The sequence below is a fragment of the Protomyctophum parallelum genome (genome assembly GCF_964188405.1).
Source record: "Protomyctophum parallelum genome assembly, chromosome: 7".
NCBI classification, from domain to species: domain Eukaryota; kingdom Metazoa; phylum Chordata; class Actinopteri; order Myctophiformes; family Myctophidae; genus Protomyctophum; species Protomyctophum parallelum.
This window is the reverse complement of record NC_139705.1, coordinates 19,104,344-19,126,604: the sequence shown is the minus strand read 5'-3', so window position 1 is coordinate 19,126,604 and position 22,261 is coordinate 19,104,344. Positions and strand designations below refer to the sequence as shown.

At 40.4% G+C, this 22,261-nt stretch overlaps 2 protein-coding genes across 3 annotated transcripts in view; one reads left to right on the top strand and one right to left on the bottom strand.

Annotated features, from left to right (window-relative positions):
- Window positions 1-6,211: 6,211 nt before the first annotated feature.
- commd7 (COMM domain containing 7) lies at window positions 6,212-11,284 on the bottom strand. Its single transcript, XM_083768841.1, has 9 exons — window positions 11,139-11,284; window positions 10,447-10,500; window positions 9,981-10,083; window positions 9,717-9,773; window positions 9,169-9,206; window positions 8,725-8,815; window positions 6,881-6,930; window positions 6,602-6,650; window positions 6,212-6,390 (listed from the first exon to the last, which is right to left on the bottom strand). The coding sequence occupies exons 1-9, from the start codon at window positions 11,220-11,222 to the stop codon at window positions 6,314-6,316; spliced, it is 603 nt and encodes a 200-aa protein (XP_083624967.1). The 5' UTR covers window positions 11,223-11,284; the 3' UTR covers window positions 6,212-6,313.
- Window positions 11,285-12,251: 967 nt separating this feature from the next.
- Window positions 12,252-22,261, top strand: part of LOC310861815 (DNA (cytosine-5)-methyltransferase 3B-like) — a 55,200-nt gene continuing 45,190 nt past the window's right edge. Inside the window, exon 1 of one of the 2 annotated variants that reach the window (XM_083769459.1) lies at window positions 12,252-12,376. Coding sequence is in view for 1 of the 2 variants with exons in the window: in XM_083769458.1 (XP_083625584.1) it covers window positions 12,722-12,723 (2 nt within the window). In the remaining variant the exon portion in view is untranslated. Of the gene's footprint in view, window positions 12,377-12,502; window positions 12,724-22,261 lie in introns of those variants that run through there. The other variant, XM_083769458.1, reaches the window with a different exon arrangement.

The following is a 22,261-nucleotide window of genomic DNA, read 5'->3' as shown; positions in this document are numbered from 1 at the left end:
TGTTAGCATCTATTTCCTCAGTAATAACACATCATGCAGATATTTTTTAGCTAACTGACACACAAGAATAATGACACACACACACACACACACACACACACACACACACACACACACACACACAACCAATAATTATTTTTGTTGTTTTGTTCTTGTTTTATATACTGCAATCGTGTTCTCTGGATATTCTATATTTATTGTACAATGTTTCTATTGTGTTTTACATAGGTAGAGGCCTCGTATAAGCCCCTTGGGCTTTTTTGCCTCAGCCTAGCACTTTACCCTTCTTATATTTATATGTTCACTGTGTTGTTTTTTATACTGTGCTAAATAAATAAATACAAATACAAAATACAAATACAGTAAACAGTCTGTGCAATTCCTCTCTACAACAGTCGAGGGCAGCGTAACTCCGTTTTCGTTTTTAATCACAAGCATCATAAACATTATCACATGCCCAGCCTTTCTTTGCTCTGCCTCTGGGTGATAAAAGAAAATACATTTTGTTTTAAATGACCAAACCTGCCTACTGATGATGTGACTGATGGGCAGTTTTCTCCTCCGAGTGAGAACAACTTTTATGAAGATAGGTTGAAATTGGGCAAAGTCCTTTAAAATGTTCTATGTCAAATTGTCAACTATCTATGTCGAAGATGCAAACAAATTTAAATCCTACTCGTAATACCTTTACAATCACACTGTACAACAAATAGGATTAGAAGCAATACTTAATTTGTAGATTTTAAATAAAGACCTAAATTTTTGAGGGGCGATTCAACATTAAATTCCCATTGACAATGAATGGATGATTTACATCATATGATAAATATGATATTTGCTAAGACACTAGCCTATGTCTGAGCAAATCAATATTTTTTCCTACACAAAGTAGAAAGTAAGAAATTAAATTCCCATTGACAATGAATGGAGAATTTAAGTCATATGTGTATGATGTACAATGATAAGAGCGCCCCTCACTTCACACAGGTGTGATTTTTCTAATTCTACTATAGCTATAATAATGCCTCACTTTGGGAATTCCATTTGTGTTTGAGATGTTTTTCTACAATCAAGAATGCAGTGTTTTAAAGAAACAAGTCCAGACAGACTCCTCTTTTTTAGGCATTAACCTCGGACCTCTATAATCCCTGCTGCCCTGGGTCATCGACTTTTGGTCACCTACAGCGAGTCATATCGTTCTCTCTCTCGCCCTAGATCCTCCTTCAATGTTTCACCCTTTCTTCTTTCACGTTCTCATCCCTTTTTTAAGTTCCCAAGTTCCCATCATTCTCTCTCTCCCTCACTCACTTCGCTTTCTATACCTGTCACTCTCCTTCCTTTTTCTTGGCCCCCCACTTTCCATCAATCTTTCTTCTCTGAATGTGGTTCCACCTTCCTTTCTCTCTCTCTCCCCCTCCCTCAGTTGTTCCAGCTCTCTCTGAACACCTGGGTATTCAGGCCTTCAGACAAATCGTTACATTTCTGTCATTTGAGGCAGCTTTAGGGGAACAATTTACAATTTAGGCATTTAGCAGACGCTCTTAATCCAGAATGATTTACAATAAGCAAGAACAAAAAGCATGGCAATACATCACATACATAAACAGTAGTTATCATGAAACATGCGGTAAGCTAAGAACGTAACAGTGGAATATCTATATAATGAAACTAGTATATAAACTATACTATACTATACTATACTATACTATACTATAAAGTGCTATGACTACATAAAATGCAATTCTAGTGCTGTCTACGTAACATGCTATAAGTCTGTATAAAATGCTATCTAAGTCTACATAAAGTTCTATCTAAGGGGCAAGAGTAAGTGCTACGGGCCATGATGGAGTCTGAAAAGGTGGGTTTTCAGACTACGGCGGAAGATTGGGAGTGCAGGCTGCAGTTCTGATTGTAATGGGATTCCATAGTTTTGGAGCCAGAAGGGAGAAGAGTTTGGGACGTGTGGAGTGTTGTCCCGGCGTTTTTAGTGATATGAAGGTACTTCCAGCTTCCCCGCGTTGGCTGATCTGAGTGCGCAGGAGGGTTTGTATAAAACGCATTCGTTTTGCACAAAAAACTAAAAACTAAAAATGCCCATAGCCGTCATCACAAATGTGATGAGGTCAGCAAGTGGCTATGGCTGAATTTAGCCCAAGGAGTATGCTGGACACATGCTATACTTAAAGTATAATGAAATTTGGAATATTTTGCCTTATATTGGTTGATAATGGTACCCCAACTTTCAGCAGCTGTCACAAAGTTTCCCAAGGGAGTTGGGTTGGAACACATTTTTCTGTGATAGTAGACACCTTTATGAACACATCTGTTGAGAAAGCTAGTGGTAAGCAGATTTGCCACAACTTAAGCTAACTTTACCCAACTAATATGCCAGCATCAGAGTTTTGTATTCTGTACGGGGAGCGACAGGGAGCCAATGGAGGGAGCGGAGAATGGGGGAGACGTGTGAGATTTTTGGGTGGTTGAAGACCAAGCGAGCTGCGGCATTTTGGATCAGTTGGAGAGGCTTAAGTGCACATGCCGGTAGGCCAGTAAAGAGGGAGTTACAATAGTCAAGTTTTGACAAGACTGTTGTCTGGATTAGGAGCTGGGCTGACTCCTGGGTGAGGAACGGTCTAATTTGTCGTATGTTATAACATGAAGACAGACATAGTTTTGCATAGACACAAGGACACAAATAACCACACACGTGCACTGCATACATGCACATGGCTCTCTTTCTCTATCGCAGTCAGCACATGGTCTGAACTATGGATGGGCAACCGAAAATATAACGAAATAATCAAAACCAATATTTAGAAAAAAAGATTGACTTAATATATATTTCTTATACTATATCAATGAATCAATTCAAATAGATTTTATGTAAGCCTTGGCAAGCCATGAGGCCCATAGGGCAGGATTATGCCAGATCTCCTGGTTGTGTAGAGCTTGAAGTACACCCCCTGGACATGATGGACAAGTACACCTCCTGGACATGACGCTATATGTTGCAGCCAGGACCCAATCCAACTCTTCATGCTGAGTGCTAAGCAGGGAGTCTTTGGTATGACCCGGCCGGGGATCGAACCCCAACCTCCCAGTCCCAGGGCGGACACTCTTAACCAGTAACCACAAGGCCACTGAGCTGGTCTATATAATACGTTTTATAATCAACTAAAAAGTCTGATTAACCACTTAACCCTGTAACTATATACTATTTATACTTCCTTGTACAAAAAGTAAAAAGAAAAAAAACACATTGCACAAGCTTAAGATCTGCTATTTTCACTTAGCTTTATCCCCAAATCGTTCATTCATTTTAAATAATAATGGTATGGACGGCTCCATTTATTAATACACGCTAACATTATTAAATTTGCTCTCCTAGAGATCCTAGTAAAATAAGGAATGTTTAACAATCATTAATTTAAGCACCACAACAGTGTATGGCAGCTGTCAGATGAAGTTCTTGGAAGTCCACACTTCTTACAGTATGAACTTCCTCTTATTTATTTTGGCTACAACGGCCCAGCAGTGCAACAGCCCTGCATGTATCGATTCATTCCTAACTGACTCCTTCCTAAGTTCCTTGGAACTCTCTGGAGTGTTGTGTGTGTGTTTCTCAACAGGAAACACTAACCCACACATAAATATACACATTCACACAACACTGGTAAGTGTGTTTGGACACAAAGCCACAAAACAAACAGAGTGCAGTTTGCTCTCCTTAAATGATTAGCCATGGCAGTTAATACGAGTGACATAATTACCTTCAGAAGGGTAAAGGTGAGAGGGGAATTCGGGGAAAGGTGAGAGGGGAATTCTTCAAAAATACTCTGACCGACCTGCAGAATTGTATTTTTCATCCCACAAAGTAAATTGACATTTTGACTTAAAGGAGTGTGTGGCTCCCCTGGTCTACAGTGCATCACACTGTCTTACACACACTGTTTACATTGCATGTTGAAATTGCACTTGAAATAAAACGTCTTCATCCTTATTCTGCTCGAGTGGTATATATTCAATGACAGAAATACTGAACCACTCTCTTATGAAATGAAGAGAGGTACATTTCAAGAATACAATTGTGCTTGAGTTTTCTTTATTTTATTGGTAGATCAAGTATAAACTTATGAGCTTAGTTGGAATAGTCTGGAATGTCTCATTCTTCCATGAATTCTAGAACATTTAGTCTTGACAGAATGGTGATTTTTGTCTTCACTCGGGTGGAGTCCTGGGTCTGTCACATGAGCAGACAGACATGCAAGTGTACAGTACATAATGTATCGATCGGGTGGAATCCTAATATGTCCAAAACTGAGTCAAATTCAGAAATAGCAAAAGTAGCAGATCGACAAGCTCAAAATGCGAGATGCTACTACTTTTGATAGGTTTGTGTGATGCTGTAGTATCACAGAGTAGAGAAAGTAGACCATTCACAAAAAGGATAATAGGTTTCTGCCCAATAGAAAATATATTCTAGGGCTGCAATTATTGTTTAACTTAAAATAAATAGCAGCAGATGCAAAAGCTCACAACTTAGTTGTGAGCTTGTAGATCAGCCATTTTCACAAATTGTTTTTTTATTTTTGAATCCCCAAGCCCTCTCCACATTTATACTCTTTTTTTAGGGCTGAAAAACACATTGTCATGGATTAAAGCAACTGAAAGATGTTGTATTATTATGGCCAAGTCCTATAATGTGTGATTTCATTTGATTTGTGAAACAGTGTGAAAGGAGCCAGTCCACACTCACGCCGTTTCCTAAACGATTACTTACACAATATGTAAAATTATGATTGTCAGACCCTGTTGAAGACCCAAGTGTCAAAACGCATCAGTCGACTGTTGCCTTGCTCAATATATCTAGTATTTTTTCACCCGAAGACGGAGTGCCTCAGTACCTTTTCCCCTAAAGTCTGCCTCACCAGTCACCACAAGCAGGACTTTAGATTATTTGAGTGCATACTACCTGTTCCACTGAAGAGCACCTGTTTGCAAAAGCCGAGGCAGTGCTTTAAACTGTAAAAGTACGAGATTTTAGTAATATTGTTCCTGCTGTTCTACATTCTGTCAACCAGGAAAGAAAGCACAGATTGAGGCTTTAAACTTTACCTTTAAGAAATATCCAAGACAATATAGGGTTTTTTGGAAGATACTTCTAAACATATTGATAGTTTGACCTCTTCAAATGCTATAATTTAATCTTAACATAATAACCAAAAATAGCCTATCTATAGGCTAGGTAAATAGCCTATTTTTGCTGTGCAACATGCTACCATAGAAGACATGCTGGCTTCTATGGAATCTGAATGACTGAAATGCATGCATTGTTTTGACATTTCTCCAGTGCAGTGGTTTTCAAATGGTAGTCTGTGGGCCACTGGTGGTCCACCATTAAGGTATCGCATGTGGTCTCTGACAATGCAGTCAGTAATATAAATCAGTCAGAAATTATTTTTTTATTTTTTTATTTTTTCATTATTTTATTTTTATTTTGGAGAAACATAGTAACTGTTGGTATTTGCATTACATGAGTACAGTGGAATTAAAGAGAATAAAGACAAGATCCTCATTATCAATCAATGGTCATTTGAGGAGGCTTGGGCTTCAAGACCAAATGTACTTCAACAGAAGAGGATCAGCTCATCGACATGTCCACAGACTCTGTCAAGAGTGTATGAAACACAATCCCTTGTTTTGGATGATTTGTCCGGCACAATTCCACGAGCCCCAGCTCTTACAGTAAAAGCAAAATGGGTCAGTTACTGAGAAGTCAGAAATCCTCAGGAAAGGGAGTTAGAATCTCAAGAAGGGGCAGTGGTCCCTGTAAGTACTCTCCCCTCCCAGCAGGCCAGCACAACAGGTGATGGTCCCTGAAAATCCCTGCTCTAGTGATGGAAGTGCTGTATCTGTACATACAGTACAGAGTACATCTGTAAAGCGGCCTTGTGTATATTTTACTATGAGCACACCTGTAACCATATACTGTATGTTTATAGTTAACAGTAAACCGGTAGATGCTTATTTCTTCTTCTAAGTTCTTATAACTTCTGTTGTAGAAAAACATTTAAATCAATTAGTGAGATTAACTGTTGCAACCTTAATACACATACAAACAAACTCATAACAAATGTGCACATGTCATGTACCCATGCTCTCACACACACACACACACACACACACACACACACACACACACACACACACACACACACACACACACACACACACACACACACACACACACACACACACACTATCTCTCTCTCTCTCTCTCTCTCTCTCTATCTCTATCTCTCTCTCTCTCTCTCTAGGCAAAGCATTCCATGCTGGTCTTGGCTCTCTCCATCTCATGGAGGAAGTTGTAAAACTGAGGGAGGGTCAACTCTGGATAAAGTAAAAACAAAACAAATGTAGCATGTGCATTTGTTACACTCAGGTACTATAGAGCTGAAATGTAACAGCTAAAATAGCAATCATGCATAAATATATATATATACGGCAAGCTATTCAGTTAGTTATTTTAGTGCTGCCAAATAGTATGCACGTGTGCTGTGCACCGAGCTTCTATTGTGCTAATAACATTAGACTCACTCACCCATGTACACATTTTCAGTGGAATTCCCCTTTCTGATCACCAACTTCAGCTAAAACACACAAAATCCACCTTCAACAAGACTCAACAAAGATGTGTAAACTCTGATGCTGTGTGCGTGTGTGTGCGCGCGTGCGTGTGTGTGTGTGAGAGAGAGAGGAGAGAGTGTGTTCTCTTTGTAATGCTATGTGATGGCAATGTCGAAATTATGAAAAGTTATTTATCTCAATGATTGTGTGTGTGTGTGTGTGTGTCACAGTGCTGTATTTTTGAGGTTTTCACCTGTAGAAAGATATTGCCAACCTTCTGTATTTCACTGGTGCCAACAGTTACTGTAGAGACAAGATGTGGCATGATCGTTACCTTTTCAACAGTGACATAATCACAAACAAAGACATGATGATCTCTTAAGTAGATGTTCATTTGTTCATTTAGTGGTCAACACGCTTTGTTTCAACATTGTTTCCATACCAACACGTCTGCTTCCAAAGATCAACAGTCTATAACTTAGAGGGACAGTCCCACATACCTGGAAGAAACTAACCATAATTATTTAAAAAAGACTCAGTATTGCCCCTGCGGCAACAGTCGTTTGGAAATGTTGTTTCTGCTAATGGAACTCCGATGAAATTCGGAGGTCTCCCTCAATGCGTTCCTGCTGTTCATTTAAAGATTTATTGACTGATTGATTGTTTCTCTTGGCAACACATTGTATAGATAGATGCTGTATTTGTCCTTGCTGAAATTAATTTTGCACCAAAATGAACACATTAGCAATAGAGGTCGGCTCATTTCAATATAAACTTCAAAATATAAAACTCTAAACTACCAAAGCCTCCAAGACATGGCATACAGTTGTCTGATTTGACATACTGTATCATGCATTTGTCCTTGCGGAAGAGGCCTAAATGAGCCCCTTTTAGACGGACCAATTTCAGTGTTGCACCCAGGTCCCCCATATAAAACTGTCACAACTCCACTGTGGAGTTATTTGTGAAGAGGCCTAAATGAGCCCTATTTAGACAAACCGATTTCAGGCCACCCCCCTATAAAACGGTCACAAATATTTACATTGTCATACACGCTGAAGAAGGCTTGATGCCAAAATGCGCCTGTGTTTTCCATGCACGTTGATATGAATTCAAAGTACCAGAAGGACTTCGGAGTGCTGGCTATTTCTTTCTTACTGTGAATCTTCGTGAGCCGTGCAACCGGTAAACTGCATATACAGACTGAGAGAGTGCTTGTTTATCTTTTCTACTGTAGTACTACTACTACAAGTCTCTAGATGTCAAGGTGGTATGGAGAAACAAGGGAGTCTGATAGAGTAGAGTTAGAGTACAGTTGCTGACAACTGACAAAGTTCATATCTAAACAATCAATCAGGGAGCATTATTGTACATTAAGATCATGACTCAGTGTTTTATTTTGTGGGAAAATAGACAAAACTTGAGGCACTGAAAGTCACAGATTTAACAGCATATAACTGTACAGTAACCTTCAAGTCTGTATTGTGTGAAATACATTTGATTGTAAATGTAGTCTATACCGATGTCATCATCTCCTGTGTATGTGTGTGTGTTTGTTGCAACGTTAGAGAGGAAACAGAGATCCAGCGAATGAACGAAATGGAAAGAAAATACGTTATTAATTATGCTAATTTGGCAACTTTAGAGATCATCTTTACGAGTTTACGACAACTAAATGGGTTACACAACTCTAGCATGTGCTTCTTATTTGAAAAAAAAACAGCCTGTATGCCACTTGCTGAATGAAAATGCTTCAGTACTGGAGCTTCTGTGACTGCAGTGCAGTCTGCTTTATTGTTAGTCAATCGGTATTGTGTTATATAAATCTGTGGGCTATAGTTTTACCAAACACTGACACTGTTGTGTAGTGCCACACCTCTGATCCCAGAAAGCCGGTATGCTATCTATAAAATCTTTACTGTGGCTTCTTTACAGTCTGTGCATTAATGACAGCTGCTCCGACGCCAATATTGCGCAATAACTGTGTAAATGTGTCTCAAGTAACCTACACAAAATGAATTGATTGTGCCAAGTGAAAATAGCATAGAATAAATCCAACATTGTATGTGATCATTTTGTAGCTGGGTTTGTCCTTACCTCCAAACTTCCACTCCATATCCACCAGTTGGTTGACCATCACAGTCTGTCCCACTGCTAGCCTGGAGAGCACAGCGTAATGGACACCCCACTGAGGAACACAAAGACACACTCACCAATCCATAACACAGAAATAAATGCACACCAGTTATTTTGCTTTGAGATTCACAATGGTGCCTATTCAAGATCAACCTATAACACAATGACAATGTTATATCACAAACGACATTGCTGTAAACTGAACACAAAATCACAAATAAACCCTCTTGATTCTTGATTTATTTACCCTGAGAAAATATGAAGTCTGCTGATGTAGCCTCAGAAAAATATATTTATTATATACAGTGTGTGTGTGTGTGTGTGTTTGTTAGGAAACTGTATTAAGACAAAGAGTATCAGCTAAATCAAGGCTAAAGTATCTAAATGCAGTAAGTGGAGATTTACCTGCTGTGAAAAGTGATCAGCTTTGTCTTCATTCAGTCCTGGTTGATCAATAGGGATAAATTGGAATCAAAACTAGCAATACAGTTGTTTTTTTTAATCAAACTAATGATAATGCAGACCTCTCATCGTGGTACCAATGAATTGGAGTAGGTCTGTCATCATGAAAACCGTTTTAATACTTAAATTAAAATAAAATAAATATAGGGGTCATGGACAGTATTTTTCTTTGTTGAGACAGATAATAGCTAAATTGAGTAGGAGTCAGCAGGGATGAAGGCAGCATTACTGTGGTTATATGTATACAGTACCTACCAGAGATCTTTGGACATGTCAATATAGATTGAGAATTGTCACGAATTGTGAAAATAGCAGATCTAGAAGCTCACAACGTGTCACCATTGTTTTGACCCATTTTCACATGATACCATCACACAACAAACTATAGGCCAGCCAGGGCATACGTTTTTATACTACTTCGTACAATGCTGCTAGTACAAATTAAACATCCTTTGGATTTAAATTCTTAGTGAGGAATATCTTTGCCATACCTAATGTCAGAAGGTCTTCTTTGACCTGCTCAGCTGTTAGATTCTTCTTCAATGCACCTGGAGAAGAAGAAGAGGAACAATGATTATTTTAAAGATGTTTTAAGAAAGAGAGGCCAGAGGGCAAGGAGATTCTAAAGATAAATGGTTGACAAGAGTAATTTTTTGTGTGTGCTTCAGCTGGATTTGAATGGCTTTTACATGACTGAATCAACAGAAAGAGACAGACAGACAGAGGTTAGCTTTTATTATTATTATTATAATCACCTTGAGGCACCAGTAGAACACTCTTCATCAGATTCCTCAAAGGTCCAGAACTCATCCCATGTTCTCCCGCAAACTCACTCAACTGCAGCATAAACCTCTCTGCCTACACACACGCACGCACGCAAAAACACACAAACACATTTTGGTCCTTTGGTTTCTACTTCCCATAAATTACTACCAGTTTATTCCCCACCAGTTTATAGAAGAGAGTCTGTGTGTCCAGAGCTAATCTCAAAAAGCACTGGACCGATCAGCATAGAATGCCAGAATCGTCCCATCAACATGTTATGTATGTGTGTATGTTGTGCATGTATGTTATTGTTTGTGCATGCATCCATGTTTCTTTCTCAAAATAGTTATATTAGAGCGTGCATGTTTCCCCAAAATATTTGGTTATGTATGTTTGTTTATGCATGCATGTTTCTCAACATGTTTAGTTAATACCGTAGTTATGTATGAGTCTCACCTCCTTCGGCTCTAGCAGAAACTGGAAGAGTATTTCAGTCAGACGCATAAATTGCTGCAAACAATGACAAAAACATCTTCATTAGTTTAATTTAAGCTGTAGCTTCATCCGTAACTATTAGTTGCCACCCCAAACTATAATTATAAGTGTGTTGACTGATTTCTCAGTCTTTATATAGCAATGTCATTGTCATAAAGGCAGGTTCCACATAACACATAACAGGCTGTCAAAAGAAATCTAACTGTCATGCAACTTTAACTTAATCTGAAGGCAAACCCTAAACTTTCTGTGGTGAGGTACGTCACTCGTTTCATTTTTTTTTAATTGTTCTTATGTAGTCAATCAGTGTTATGATTGTGTTTCCGCACAACCTCCTATGAACTGTGGTCATGTTTCAGAGGATGTCACATGAATCACATGACCACTTAATTGTCACATGTCACAATTGTGCATAAACACAGTAGGGCAACAAGCTACATTTAACAATATACAGCACACAACTTTGTCATTTGATTAAAAAAAAACGTAGCACTGCTCCATACGTTAGGCTAGACTTAGGAAATTCCTTCTAAACACTCTATGTACCAGAGCTAATACAAACGTAAGTGTGCTGTTACAAAGCAGTGTTTACAAGATACACATTCTCTTCCGATGGTGACTTGGAGTAGTATAGTAAAAGCAAGAAAGAATACCTGCTCGTTGAATTTATTCAGATTGTGGAAGTCGTTGCTAACAGAATCTGGCAAGACATCTTTAGTGAATTGTAACTGCAACATGGTTGCAGAGAATGAGAATGTTGGAGCTGCTGTTTATTTTCTCACTGATGGGCGGACTTCCGTGTTCTCCAGACAGTGCGCATGGCGCATGCGCGAGCTGCCAGCATGCCTGCTGTGGATTCACTCCAGCACTTTCACAACAACCATGCGCTGAGAAGAGAAGTGCCAATTTAATACTGCATGTTGTGAAAAATACACGAACACGATTTCACCAGGAGGAGCTAGACTCAGGTAAATGTAACTAACGCACACCAAATATGTTATGTGAGCTATTAAATGAATCGATTCATTATTTATTTTAAAAGTTCCCTCGTTTTCAGTTTCATTTTTTTTACACTTTGACAAAAACGTTTTGTGTCTCCCTGTCTTCAAATAAAGAAACAGACACGCACAGACACGTGTGTAATGTACACAGTAGGCTTAGGCTACACACGTGTACTGTGCGTGCGACATGTACACTACATGTCGCACGCACAGTATGTAATGTATGAATTACATACATCATGGATTTTATTACATACTGTGAATTACACCTTTTTTGTCAATATAAATAGTCAACTCGATTCAGCACACTATTCTCTGATAGTCTGGTTAATTGATTGATTGATTGATTGAATTTTTTATTTCACAGTATGTATGTAGTTGTAGTAGAATGGGTAGGCTACATGTTTCAAACGAAAGAACCACCTTGTTCATTCATTTCAACAGAAATAGTATAATCCTCAGTAAAGTAAACTGATTGATTGATTGAAATATGTATTAACAGTTTGTAGAATTACAGTACATTTCAAGCACAAACTCAATACAAAGACTGTTAACTGTGAGTGGACGACCCAATTAAGCATTACACTTGTTTACAACAGCTGGGTCCACATTGTTCAATTCATCAAAACATTTAGAGACATACAAATAGACACTTCTATGTAGTTGAAGAACAGAACAGGAACCTATCTATATATACATGTAAATCAAATGAACAGTGAGGATTTTCTGCTTTTTTTTCTTGGGGGAGGGTAGGTGAAGACAAGGAGGGGAGGAGTGACACTGGCACCTTGGTGGAAGAGCCTTGATATTTCTGTGCGCAGCCAATCTCCTTATAGCTCCCATTTCTCGCTCTGTTCCTCTTTCCTAGCTGCACGGCACGACGGCAACAGGTAAGCATTTGTAATAACCCCGACTCACGTTCATTTCACTTTATAGTGTGGCTGTTGAAGCGACTCAAGCGAGAGTGAGACAGACAGAGAGTGAGACTGAGAGAGAGTGGATGAAAAAAAAATAGGGAGAGAGAGAGAGAGTGCACAAGTTCACAACAGCGCAGGAGAGAGTGAGACTTTCTTAACATGCTTCTAGAGTGGAAAAAGAGAAAAGTTCTGCAAGAAGACCAGTTAGGATTTTTTTTTGGATTTTATTCGATTTTTTAAGTTGAATTATTTCGAAATATCTTCCATTGCGGAAAAAAAGCATTTTGAGGTGGCAGCCTGCAAGGAGCGTGCGTGGTTATGTAAGTATCAGCTTACAAGGAGGACAAATTGGTATTTGGGCGAATTAGTTATTGTACTGATGATTTGATGTCCCATGTTTGAACCTGCCGTAGTTGTTCACAGAGTCATTGTTTGGCGATGTTTTGAACACGTTCTAAAAAGTTTTAAGTCGTCAAGTTTGACCGCATGTGCAGTTGTGTGCACGCTGTCGCATGTCTGCGCTTCGTGTACAGATGTTGCAGGTCGAAAGTTATGTTGTTGTTTTTAATGAGAATCATTTGTAGGCCTATATCGTTGCATGCATTTGACGATTTTGGTCAATTTCAGCGTTGCTCTTTGCATTTGATTTTAACTTAGACAGTAGGCTTGTCATTTAGTCTTTGCGGTGTGATTTCTTTCTCACCGTGTCCGTGTGCTTGCAATTTGCCGGAAAAAAAACCACGTTGGATATTGCGTCGCTTCAAAGAGATGCAGCAGCGTGATTGTCAGTGAGTGGAGACTGGATAAATTCCATGATGAATTAACACACAACAATAACAGTGTTAATCTCATGACATAGCCTATATATGACAGACAGCTGAAAACTTTGGCAAATTACTGTAGCCTACGTTGAACGGTCTTTTCAATTTGTAGGTCCTCATTGATTGATTGATTGATTGATTGATTTTAATTAGTATTCACAGTTTGTAGAAGGGGTGCAGTTCAAACGAACTTACAGGTCAATACAAAAACTGATAAAACCAGAAAATGCACTAGGCTAATTGTTAACACCAGGGTCCTCCATTTCCAATTCATCAGAACATTTAAAGACTTACAAATATAGCCTACACTTAAGTTCGATTAAAAACGTGTACAGACAGTATGAGGGGAAAAGGGGCTTTTACAGGGGCTAGTTTCGAATTGCAACCGCCCATATGTGCTCTTTGAGAGCGGTTTTGAAGGAGTCTAGGGATTTACATTTCTTAATGGCTGTTAATAATAATAATAACTAGAAAAAGTGCCTCTCAGGGCACAGCTCTCCACCAGGATAATAGCGTTTGTGATGTTTGGACAAAATGTGTAGTAGTAGCCTAATATAAACAGTTTAGAAGTGCGCATACAAAGTTTATACACAGATCGGTGCAGTTATACATGAAAACATGAATTGGCCTGTTATAGCGCCACCATGAGGCTGATTTGATTTTTTGTGAATCAGAAGTGGGACTTATTCCTCTGCCTAGTGGGAATGTGTGTGCATAATTTCACGGAAATGGCATGCTGTGATCAAGATGTGAGGTATTTTGTTCAAAATGGACCAATCCTACAAACTGTGGAAGGCAATCTTAGCCAATTGTGATGGAATATGGGAAAGCGGACAGGTCCGTGTTGATCACACGAGTCCACGACTATGGAGAAAGTGTATACCGATTTGCGTGATGTATGGATAAAATGTGTAGGAGTAATCTAGTACAAAAATGTGTTCTGCCAAGATCAACCTCATGGTGGCGCTATAACCAGCAGAAGTAAAAAATGCAGGGCAAAGGTATTTCCTTGGCCTCTAGGTAGTGGACCTACAAAGTTGTACACAGATCGGTGCACTTATAGGTAAGAACATGAATTGGCCTGTTATAGCACCACCATGATTTGAAAATGTTTAAGTGGCATTTCTTCCTCGGCCTAATGGGAATGTTTGTGCATAGTTCCTCGGAAATCGCACGCTGTGTTCATGACATTTTGTTCAAAACGGACAAATCCTGCAAACTTTGGAAGGCAATCTTAGCCAATAGGAATGGAACAATGGGGAGGCAGACATGTCTGTGTTGATCACATGACTCATTGTGTAAAAATTGGGGCAGGGGTTCGTCGTTGGCATCCAGGGAGTGTGTGCGCACAGTTTGGCATCGGCCGGGCCAACGGTGCCGGAGATTAGCTGTACACGGACGGACACACACACACACACACACACACACACACACACACACACACACACACACACACAGTGCAAGGTTGGTGGGGCGTTCCACATTTTAGTGGCATAGGAGCGAAATGAGTTTAACCCCTTGTTTGAGCCGAATCTGGGTTGCACGTGGTTTGTTGAACTCCCTCTGGTGTTATGATTGTGAACTTCGTTGACATTAAGGAAGTACTTTGACAGGTATCTTTATATAGTAGTTTATATGGTATAATAATATAGGATATCTTCGGCGATATGTCTGAACGTTCGTGCTAAATCCACAAGTTCTGTCACGAATGATATATGTAATTCATCTGGATGCCAATAAAATGTTTTAGGCCTTTTTGATGGATAGGCTATGCATGAACTGAACGCGTTCATCCATGTACATTCCTTCCTCACTCCGGGGACACACAAAGAAAATAAATGAGGCAATATTGCCTTACTGATTGTTGCCTATAGCCATAGATTAAAAACAATCTACACTATGTAATGCGTTGGACGTGCATGTTCGCACGAGACAATTTCCTAATGAGGCCGTGTGTCAAGTAAGCACAGAGGCCAAAAAGGTCTTCTCATTCTATAACTGTAATATATGCTATATTTCATAATATTAATAATAGATATTATGTCGCTAAGCCAAAGTTTATACAAGTTTACATATTGGTGATGGGCATGGTGATGGCACATTTGTGTGAACTCAGGGCAGCATAATTATTTGTAAATCTGTTTTGAGATTATGTCCCGACTAACGTGTTTTTTGGTAAAAGAAAGTTTCACGCTTAAAGCCTTTATATTTATATTTACTTGTCATTCATGGCCTAATTGAACTTTACACTGATTTGAAGACAATATCTCTTTTCGTCCTTTTACCTACTTTCAACATTTTCTTCATATTTCAACCATGTCCTCACTAATGCTCATTGTAATATGTATCGCTTCAGTCTACTCACTCTGCCTCTGTCTGGAGTGGATTATGTGGATTATGGTTATAATTATTGGTGGCACCTGTCAGCTGAAGGTGAACAGGAGCAGCAGTGGGACAGAGTAGCTATGGCCTCCTGGTGGGGAGTGGGGACTCCTCACAGGTAGGTGAGCCACTAGGGTACAGTCGCAGTGGCAATACAGAAATGTGTAGGGAGGATGAATTGGCATCCTACTATAATATAAATGGGTGAAATATGTGTCTGTCTGTCTGTCTGTCCGTCTGTGCGTGTGCTCGTGTCTGTAGTTCACATAACTCGGGAACTGTCTGACCGATCCAATTTTAAACTTGGTGTGCCGTCGACTCGACGCTGCCTATCTAAATGTAATCAATAGAACAGTTGCTGAGGAAATAATTGACAATTGCAGCCCTATATATATATTCAATTACTTGAAAAAGAACCACTAAGAAAATAATTGATAATTGCAGGGAGGAATATGCTATTTAATAACTGGTTATGGACAATGGGATTGTACATGTCAGTGCATATGTGGGCAAAGAGGGGACATACACAGTACTACACACCACAAAGGAATGCAGAACTCAGAGAGACCCTGAGGACCTCTCTCACACACACACACACACACACACACACACACACACACACACACACACACACACACACACACACGCCTACCTTTTGGAAAGTGAAAAATCCCCTCTTGCAATGCGGTCCCTAATCTCCAGTCACCAGACACAACTTTGATGTGGACCCCCGTCTACCCCCAACTCCCCCAACACCCCCTTTCCTGGGCCCCTCACTCACTACTCGGTATCCCTGTTCCTTCCTTCCTTCTCCCTTACACCTCCCACCCCGCCCTCCCCTCCCCTCCCGTCCCTTTCTCTCTCTGCCCTCTCATACCCATTGTGTTCCAGATAGATATCCAGAGATGCAGCAGAATTATTGGCATGTGTTGTAGTTAGTAAGGAATTCCTCACGTGATTCTACAAAATGAGAATGGAAGTTGTTAATTGCTGTTTTTGTTTATATTCCCATGCCCATATATGTTTCTCTAGTACATATCTGTTAGGCAACTTTTACATACAGAACGCTATTTTGTGACTTTGTGTCCTTGGTACCCTTTAAAATTTAAATTTAAAAAATGTCCTGACAGTTCTCTAAAAGACCTTATGTTTCTGTATCAATGGTGCTCAATATTTCATGTCAAGGACCCCAAAGATTATATGTAATATGCCTCCGCCTCCCCATCTGAAAATATGTTGTTCCAGGGACCTCCTCAAAAGCAAAGATTTGAGTTAAAATGTTCACTCTGTAATAATATATTTTCAAAGATTTGAGGCACATCTTCACGATGTTTCAAAAACAGCAGACCTACAAGCTTGTAGATCTGCTATCTTTCAATAGCTAAAGTATAACATAATGCTTTAAAACGCCAAAAGGGGTTCCCTCCCAAAATGGATTAATACCCAGAGCTCACATAAGGATCCAATTAATCAAGTTATTATTTAGTAGTTGTCTCCACCAGGCCGAAGGCATGTGGGGAGAGTATGTTTTGCACTCCGTCCGTCCGTGTGTGTGTCCGTCCGTCCGTCCGTGTGTCCGTGAGCAGCTAATCTCGGCCACCGTTAACCCGGTCGATGCCACATTTTGCACACACACTCCCTCGATGCCAACGATGAACCTCTGCCCCAAACTTTCCAGAACGGCCTGTTATAGCGCCACCACGCTTTGTGCAAAACAAGTTTTTGCACAGTACACCTACAGATTTTGTCCAAACATCACGCAAATTGGTACACAGTCTCTCTAGAGCCATTCAACGAAACCGGTCTTTCAGATTTCTCAGACTCCATCCTGATTGGTTAAGATTGGCTTCCAAAGTTCACAGGAGTGCTCAGTTTCAAACCATGAACACATCGCGTGATTTCCGTGAAATTGTGCACCCACATTCCCACTAGGCCGAGGACGACATGCCACATGAACAATTTCAACTCAGACTCAAGGTGGCGCTATAACTGGCCGAAAAGTGTTTTTACCTCTAACTGCACGGATCTGTGGATAACTTTGTATGCCAACTCCCTAGAGGCCAAGGAAAAACCTTTGCCTGGAATTTTTCACATCTGCTCTTTATAGCGCCACCAGGAGGCCGACATATGTAAAACACATTTTCTATTATTACTCCTTCAGATTTTATCCAAATTTCACGCAAATCGGTATACACTATCTCCATAGTCATGTGATCAACACGGAGCGCCACCATTTCCCATCTTCCATCCTGATTGGCTAAGATTGGCTTCCAAAGCTCACACGATTCGTCCATTTCGAAAAAAGGCCACAAATCACAAACACAGTGTGCAATTTCCGTTAAATTATACACGCACATTTTCACTAGGCCGAGGACGACATGCCACAATTTTTTCCTCAAAATCAGCCTCACGGTGGCGCTATAACAGGCCAATTCCTGTTTTTAGCTATAACTGCATCGATCTGTATACAACTTATGTATGCACACATGGAAAAAACATTGTACCTGCATCCCTCCAACACGAACCTCCGGCCCAAATCTTCCTCAACAGCCTGTTATAGCGCCACCATGAGGCCACAACCTGACCTGCCCTGGTGGAGACCTGTGCCGATTGGCACTTTGTCTAGTTTTTTTTTTTTTTTTAAACATATGTTTATAGATACAAAGAAGTATTTTCAAAACAACTTACATATATTTCCCCCCCCCCCACATCCCCATGGCAGCACAAATACAAACAAAATCTTATCACAAAATTATTTGACAATAAATACAGAACAAAAATAATAATGACAAAACTAAAAATAAAACGAAAATAAAACACATTACATACAGTTAAACAAAACACATTACATACAGTTAAACAAACAAATGCACAGTTCCCTACCCCCACCCCACAGCTGACTACAATTAACCACTATACATCCAAAGCCTCTTCAATATCACCTCGCTTAATGAAGTCCAAGAACTTCTCCCATATCTTATAGAATACCGCAGGTTTCTTCCTAATTACATATGTTAGTTTCTCATGTGCCAAACTGGTTGTTAAGTTCCTCAGCCAAAAGCCGATCGTAGGGGCATTGACATTCTTCCAACATAGCGCAATTGAGCGTCTGACCTGTAACAGGCAAAGGTCGGTCATTATTTATTATTTAGTAGTTAGTAATTTAATCAAATTTCTTCCTTGGAGCCGCAGATGCCTTAAAGCAGCAATTATAATGACAGGCTTAAGTGGGAATGTTTCATGGAGCATAAAGCTGTCTTCAGGTAACCATATAAGAACAATTTGTGTGGCTTTGAGTTTCAAATTGTAAGTTCCCACATTACCCTCGATGGTTGAGAAACACTCAAACTTCTGGCCTGTGAAATCCGCTAAAGCTCATTTGACATTTTCCAAAAAAATACATGGGGGGGGGGGGGGGGGGGGGGGACGGACGACACTGAACCAGACACAGGATCCTATGATCCATATGGGGTTATGATCATTAATTTGGGAAATGCTGCAGGCAGGGTTAAGATGCGGATAACATGACCACAATCCCACCCCCTCTTTGCATGCTCCCAGCAAAACCACATACCATACTGTATGGAGAGTGTATGCTGTGTCTATGTCTATGTCATTACATCAGCTTTCCTTCTGAACTTCATACTGTATAGGCTATTTGTCTGTTTCTGCCGTAGAGAGGAAATGGAAAGGATTGCCAACTTATAGCAGTTGAAGTCAGTTACGTATCAGTAGATCAATGAGATCTACTTTCTACCAAAATTATGTAATTGGTTTCAGATAATTGATCACATTTCTAACTTACTTCTTCCTTGAATAGATTTAGAGAGAAGTTAGTTATACTGGGGAATGACGAATAAACAAAATTGCCGTCACATATTTCAGATCAAAACTATAGTTTTCATATACAGTTGATGCCATTATTTGTGGTGAAATGCGTAATATTTGCCTTTGATGTGGATGTTGCTTACTGATGTTGTAGACATGACATTGGGCAGGTTGTTGTGCTAGCCAATTAGCCATGTAAACGGAATAGGTAAGAATCATGTGGCTCCAGAGACTTGACAATTACAGAATTGGGAATGTGTTATATTTACAGTGTGACTGATCTGGCTAAAACGCTTGAATATAATTATGTAATTAGTGCTGGTAATATTGTATAATCTATTGTGACATTCTGAAGATTATTACTGAAAATCATTACCTGCAACCAGCCACAAAAACCTATGGGCAGTTATCGGCACAAAACCATTATGTCACTCAGGGCCTGAAGGGAGAGTCCCTAAGTGATTGATGTACTGATGGCAGAGCGGAAGTCAGGGACCATGCCTCTGAGTGAGAGGTTCTGTTTTGACTCATTAACTCAACTCTGACATACTACCTCCTCAGGCTGTGTGTGTGTGTGTGTGTGTGAGTGTGTGTGTGTGTGTGTGTGTGTGTGTGTGTGTGTGTGTGTGTGTGTGTGTGTGTGTGTGTGTGTGTGTGTGTGTGTGTGTGTGTGTGTGTGTGTGTGTGTGTGTGTGTGTGTGTGTGTGTGTGTGTGTGTTTGTGTGTGTGTGTGTGTGTGTGTGTGTGTGTGTGTGTGTGTGTGTGTGGATGCATCATGCATGTCTACTGTATGTGAGGGTGGGTGTAGGCACTGTAGGTATGGATTTGTCTGTGCAGTGCAGTGCATGGTATGAATGTGTGTGTGTGTGTGTGTGTGTGTGTGTGTGTGTGTGTGTGTGTGTGTGTGTGTGTGTGTGTGTGTGTGTGTGTGTGTGTGTGTGTGTGTGTGTGCGTGCGTGCGTGCGTGTAAGCACCCATTGTGTGCAGGATGCACCTGGTGGTCTACTTTTTACAGTTTCTTAGTGTTTATGGCCATCCATGTGATTTATGTGGGTGACGTGTATACTGTATAGGTACATAATTAAACACTTCCTACAGTAAATGTAGGTGTTTTGTCCCCGGGGACCTGCAGATTGGCCTTGGATGCTCTTCTTATGAGTCAAACGTATCTGTATATTTTGACATTTTGAAGCAGTCATAAAAAACCCTCTTAAACAGACAATAATTGAATAACTGCGATGAGACCACGGAGGTGTCCATTTGAACACTATCACAGACAGACAGTTAATTAACACTTAAAATATTGCTGTGGTGGATCTTAATATACAGGAACATACTGTAGTTTTGAAATTTGCCACTGCCCTTTTATATTTTTGATTAGTGTTGTGTTACTTTAGCTAGATCAATCTCTGATTTATACTTTGTCTTTATACTGCCCTTATACTGCCCTGAGACTCACAAACAGTGGCAGAGAGCCAGAGAGGAGATGAGACACTGGGTTTCACACAGGTCCATGCAGATGGCATTGCCCTAGTCTCAGACACAGCGGAGAAAGGAAGTTACCGGAGTAATGCCAAATATCTTGGACGAACAGGATCTGAACGTCCGGAGGGCACTTGTCTGGAATGCCTTGCATGGGATGAGGAGAGTGTGGAAATCTGGAGATAACCTCAAGAGGCGGCTGTTACATAGTGGTTAGTACTAGCTACAGTGTTGAGTCAGGACCCTGGAATGGGTGGTGAGCAAACTGACACTGTAGAAGAAATCGCAAGGCACAGCCAGGAAGGGTAAAGGTGCGCAGCAGGCACCATCAACTACATAGACACACTGCGGAGCGACAGTGGAGCTAACAACACTGCAGAATCCAACACCGTCAAACCCACCGCGGTGCATCCGACCGTGGAGTCAAACCCACAACCTGGTGGTGTGCAGGCACCTAATCAGTGCACCACCCGAGTGCCCTAACTTTGTCCTTTTTAACACAATTCTTCTCTTCCCCCGGCACAAAACATTTTCAGATGGGGGTTAGTGGCCAAATATGTTCATTCGGGGTGTCCTTGACGCTAAAAGGTTTGAGAAACACTGCTCTAAGCAGACTGAGTGCTTGTGTCTTTGTACAGGAGATGTGGGCTAGGTTTCAGCACTGTGCACTGACCCTGACAGCAGCTGGAGACTCCTTATGGTCTCACACTGCACAGACTTGTTTGACAAAACCAATGACCTGTTGTTAACCCACACACCCACACACACACACACACGCACGTCGCACACACACACACACACACACACACACACACACACACACACACACACACACACACACACACACACACACACACACACACACACACACACACACACATACACACACAAATATACAATGATACAGAGTATTACAGACACAGGTAAACATTATACTTCCAGATTCATGGCTCAAGGCATAAAGGAATGCACAAACACTGCCCTCACACCCACAATATGTACACATTATGTGCTTGCTCTCGCCTGTTTTGCTTCCTTAGCGTTCCTGTGTGTGTGTGTGTGTGTGTGTGTGTGTGTGTGTGTGTGTGTGTGTGTGTGTGTGTGTGTGTGTGTGTGTGTGTGTGTGTGTGTGTGTGTTATACTCCAGGGTCTGTATGGGCATGTCAGCTCACCCCATCCACTTCTGGAGAGGCCAACTTTGCCATTATGTTGTCCTACAAAGCTACACAGGCAGCTTTGTATCTGAAGTTAAAACTTATTTGTAGCTTTGTAGCTGTTAGCTTTTATAGCATTGGATGTATCTTTGTATCTTCATGTTTCTGGCTTCCATTGAAAAAGAATGGTA

Bases quoted from the DNA above. Each gene is read 5' to 3' on its own strand.
- commd7 (XM_083768841.1), bottom strand. From the start codon at position 11,222: ATGTTGCAGTTACAATTCACTAAAGATGTCTTGCCAGATTCTGTTAGC. The intron at 10,501-11,138 runs GTATTCTTTCTT...CATTGTTTGCAG, and splicing joins TGAATAAATTCAACGAGCAG to CAATTTATGCGTCTGACTGA. The intron at 6,651-6,880 runs GTGAAAACCTCA...TGTGTGTTTTAG, and splicing joins TTGGCAATATCTTTCTACAG to CTGAAGTTGGTGATCAGAAA.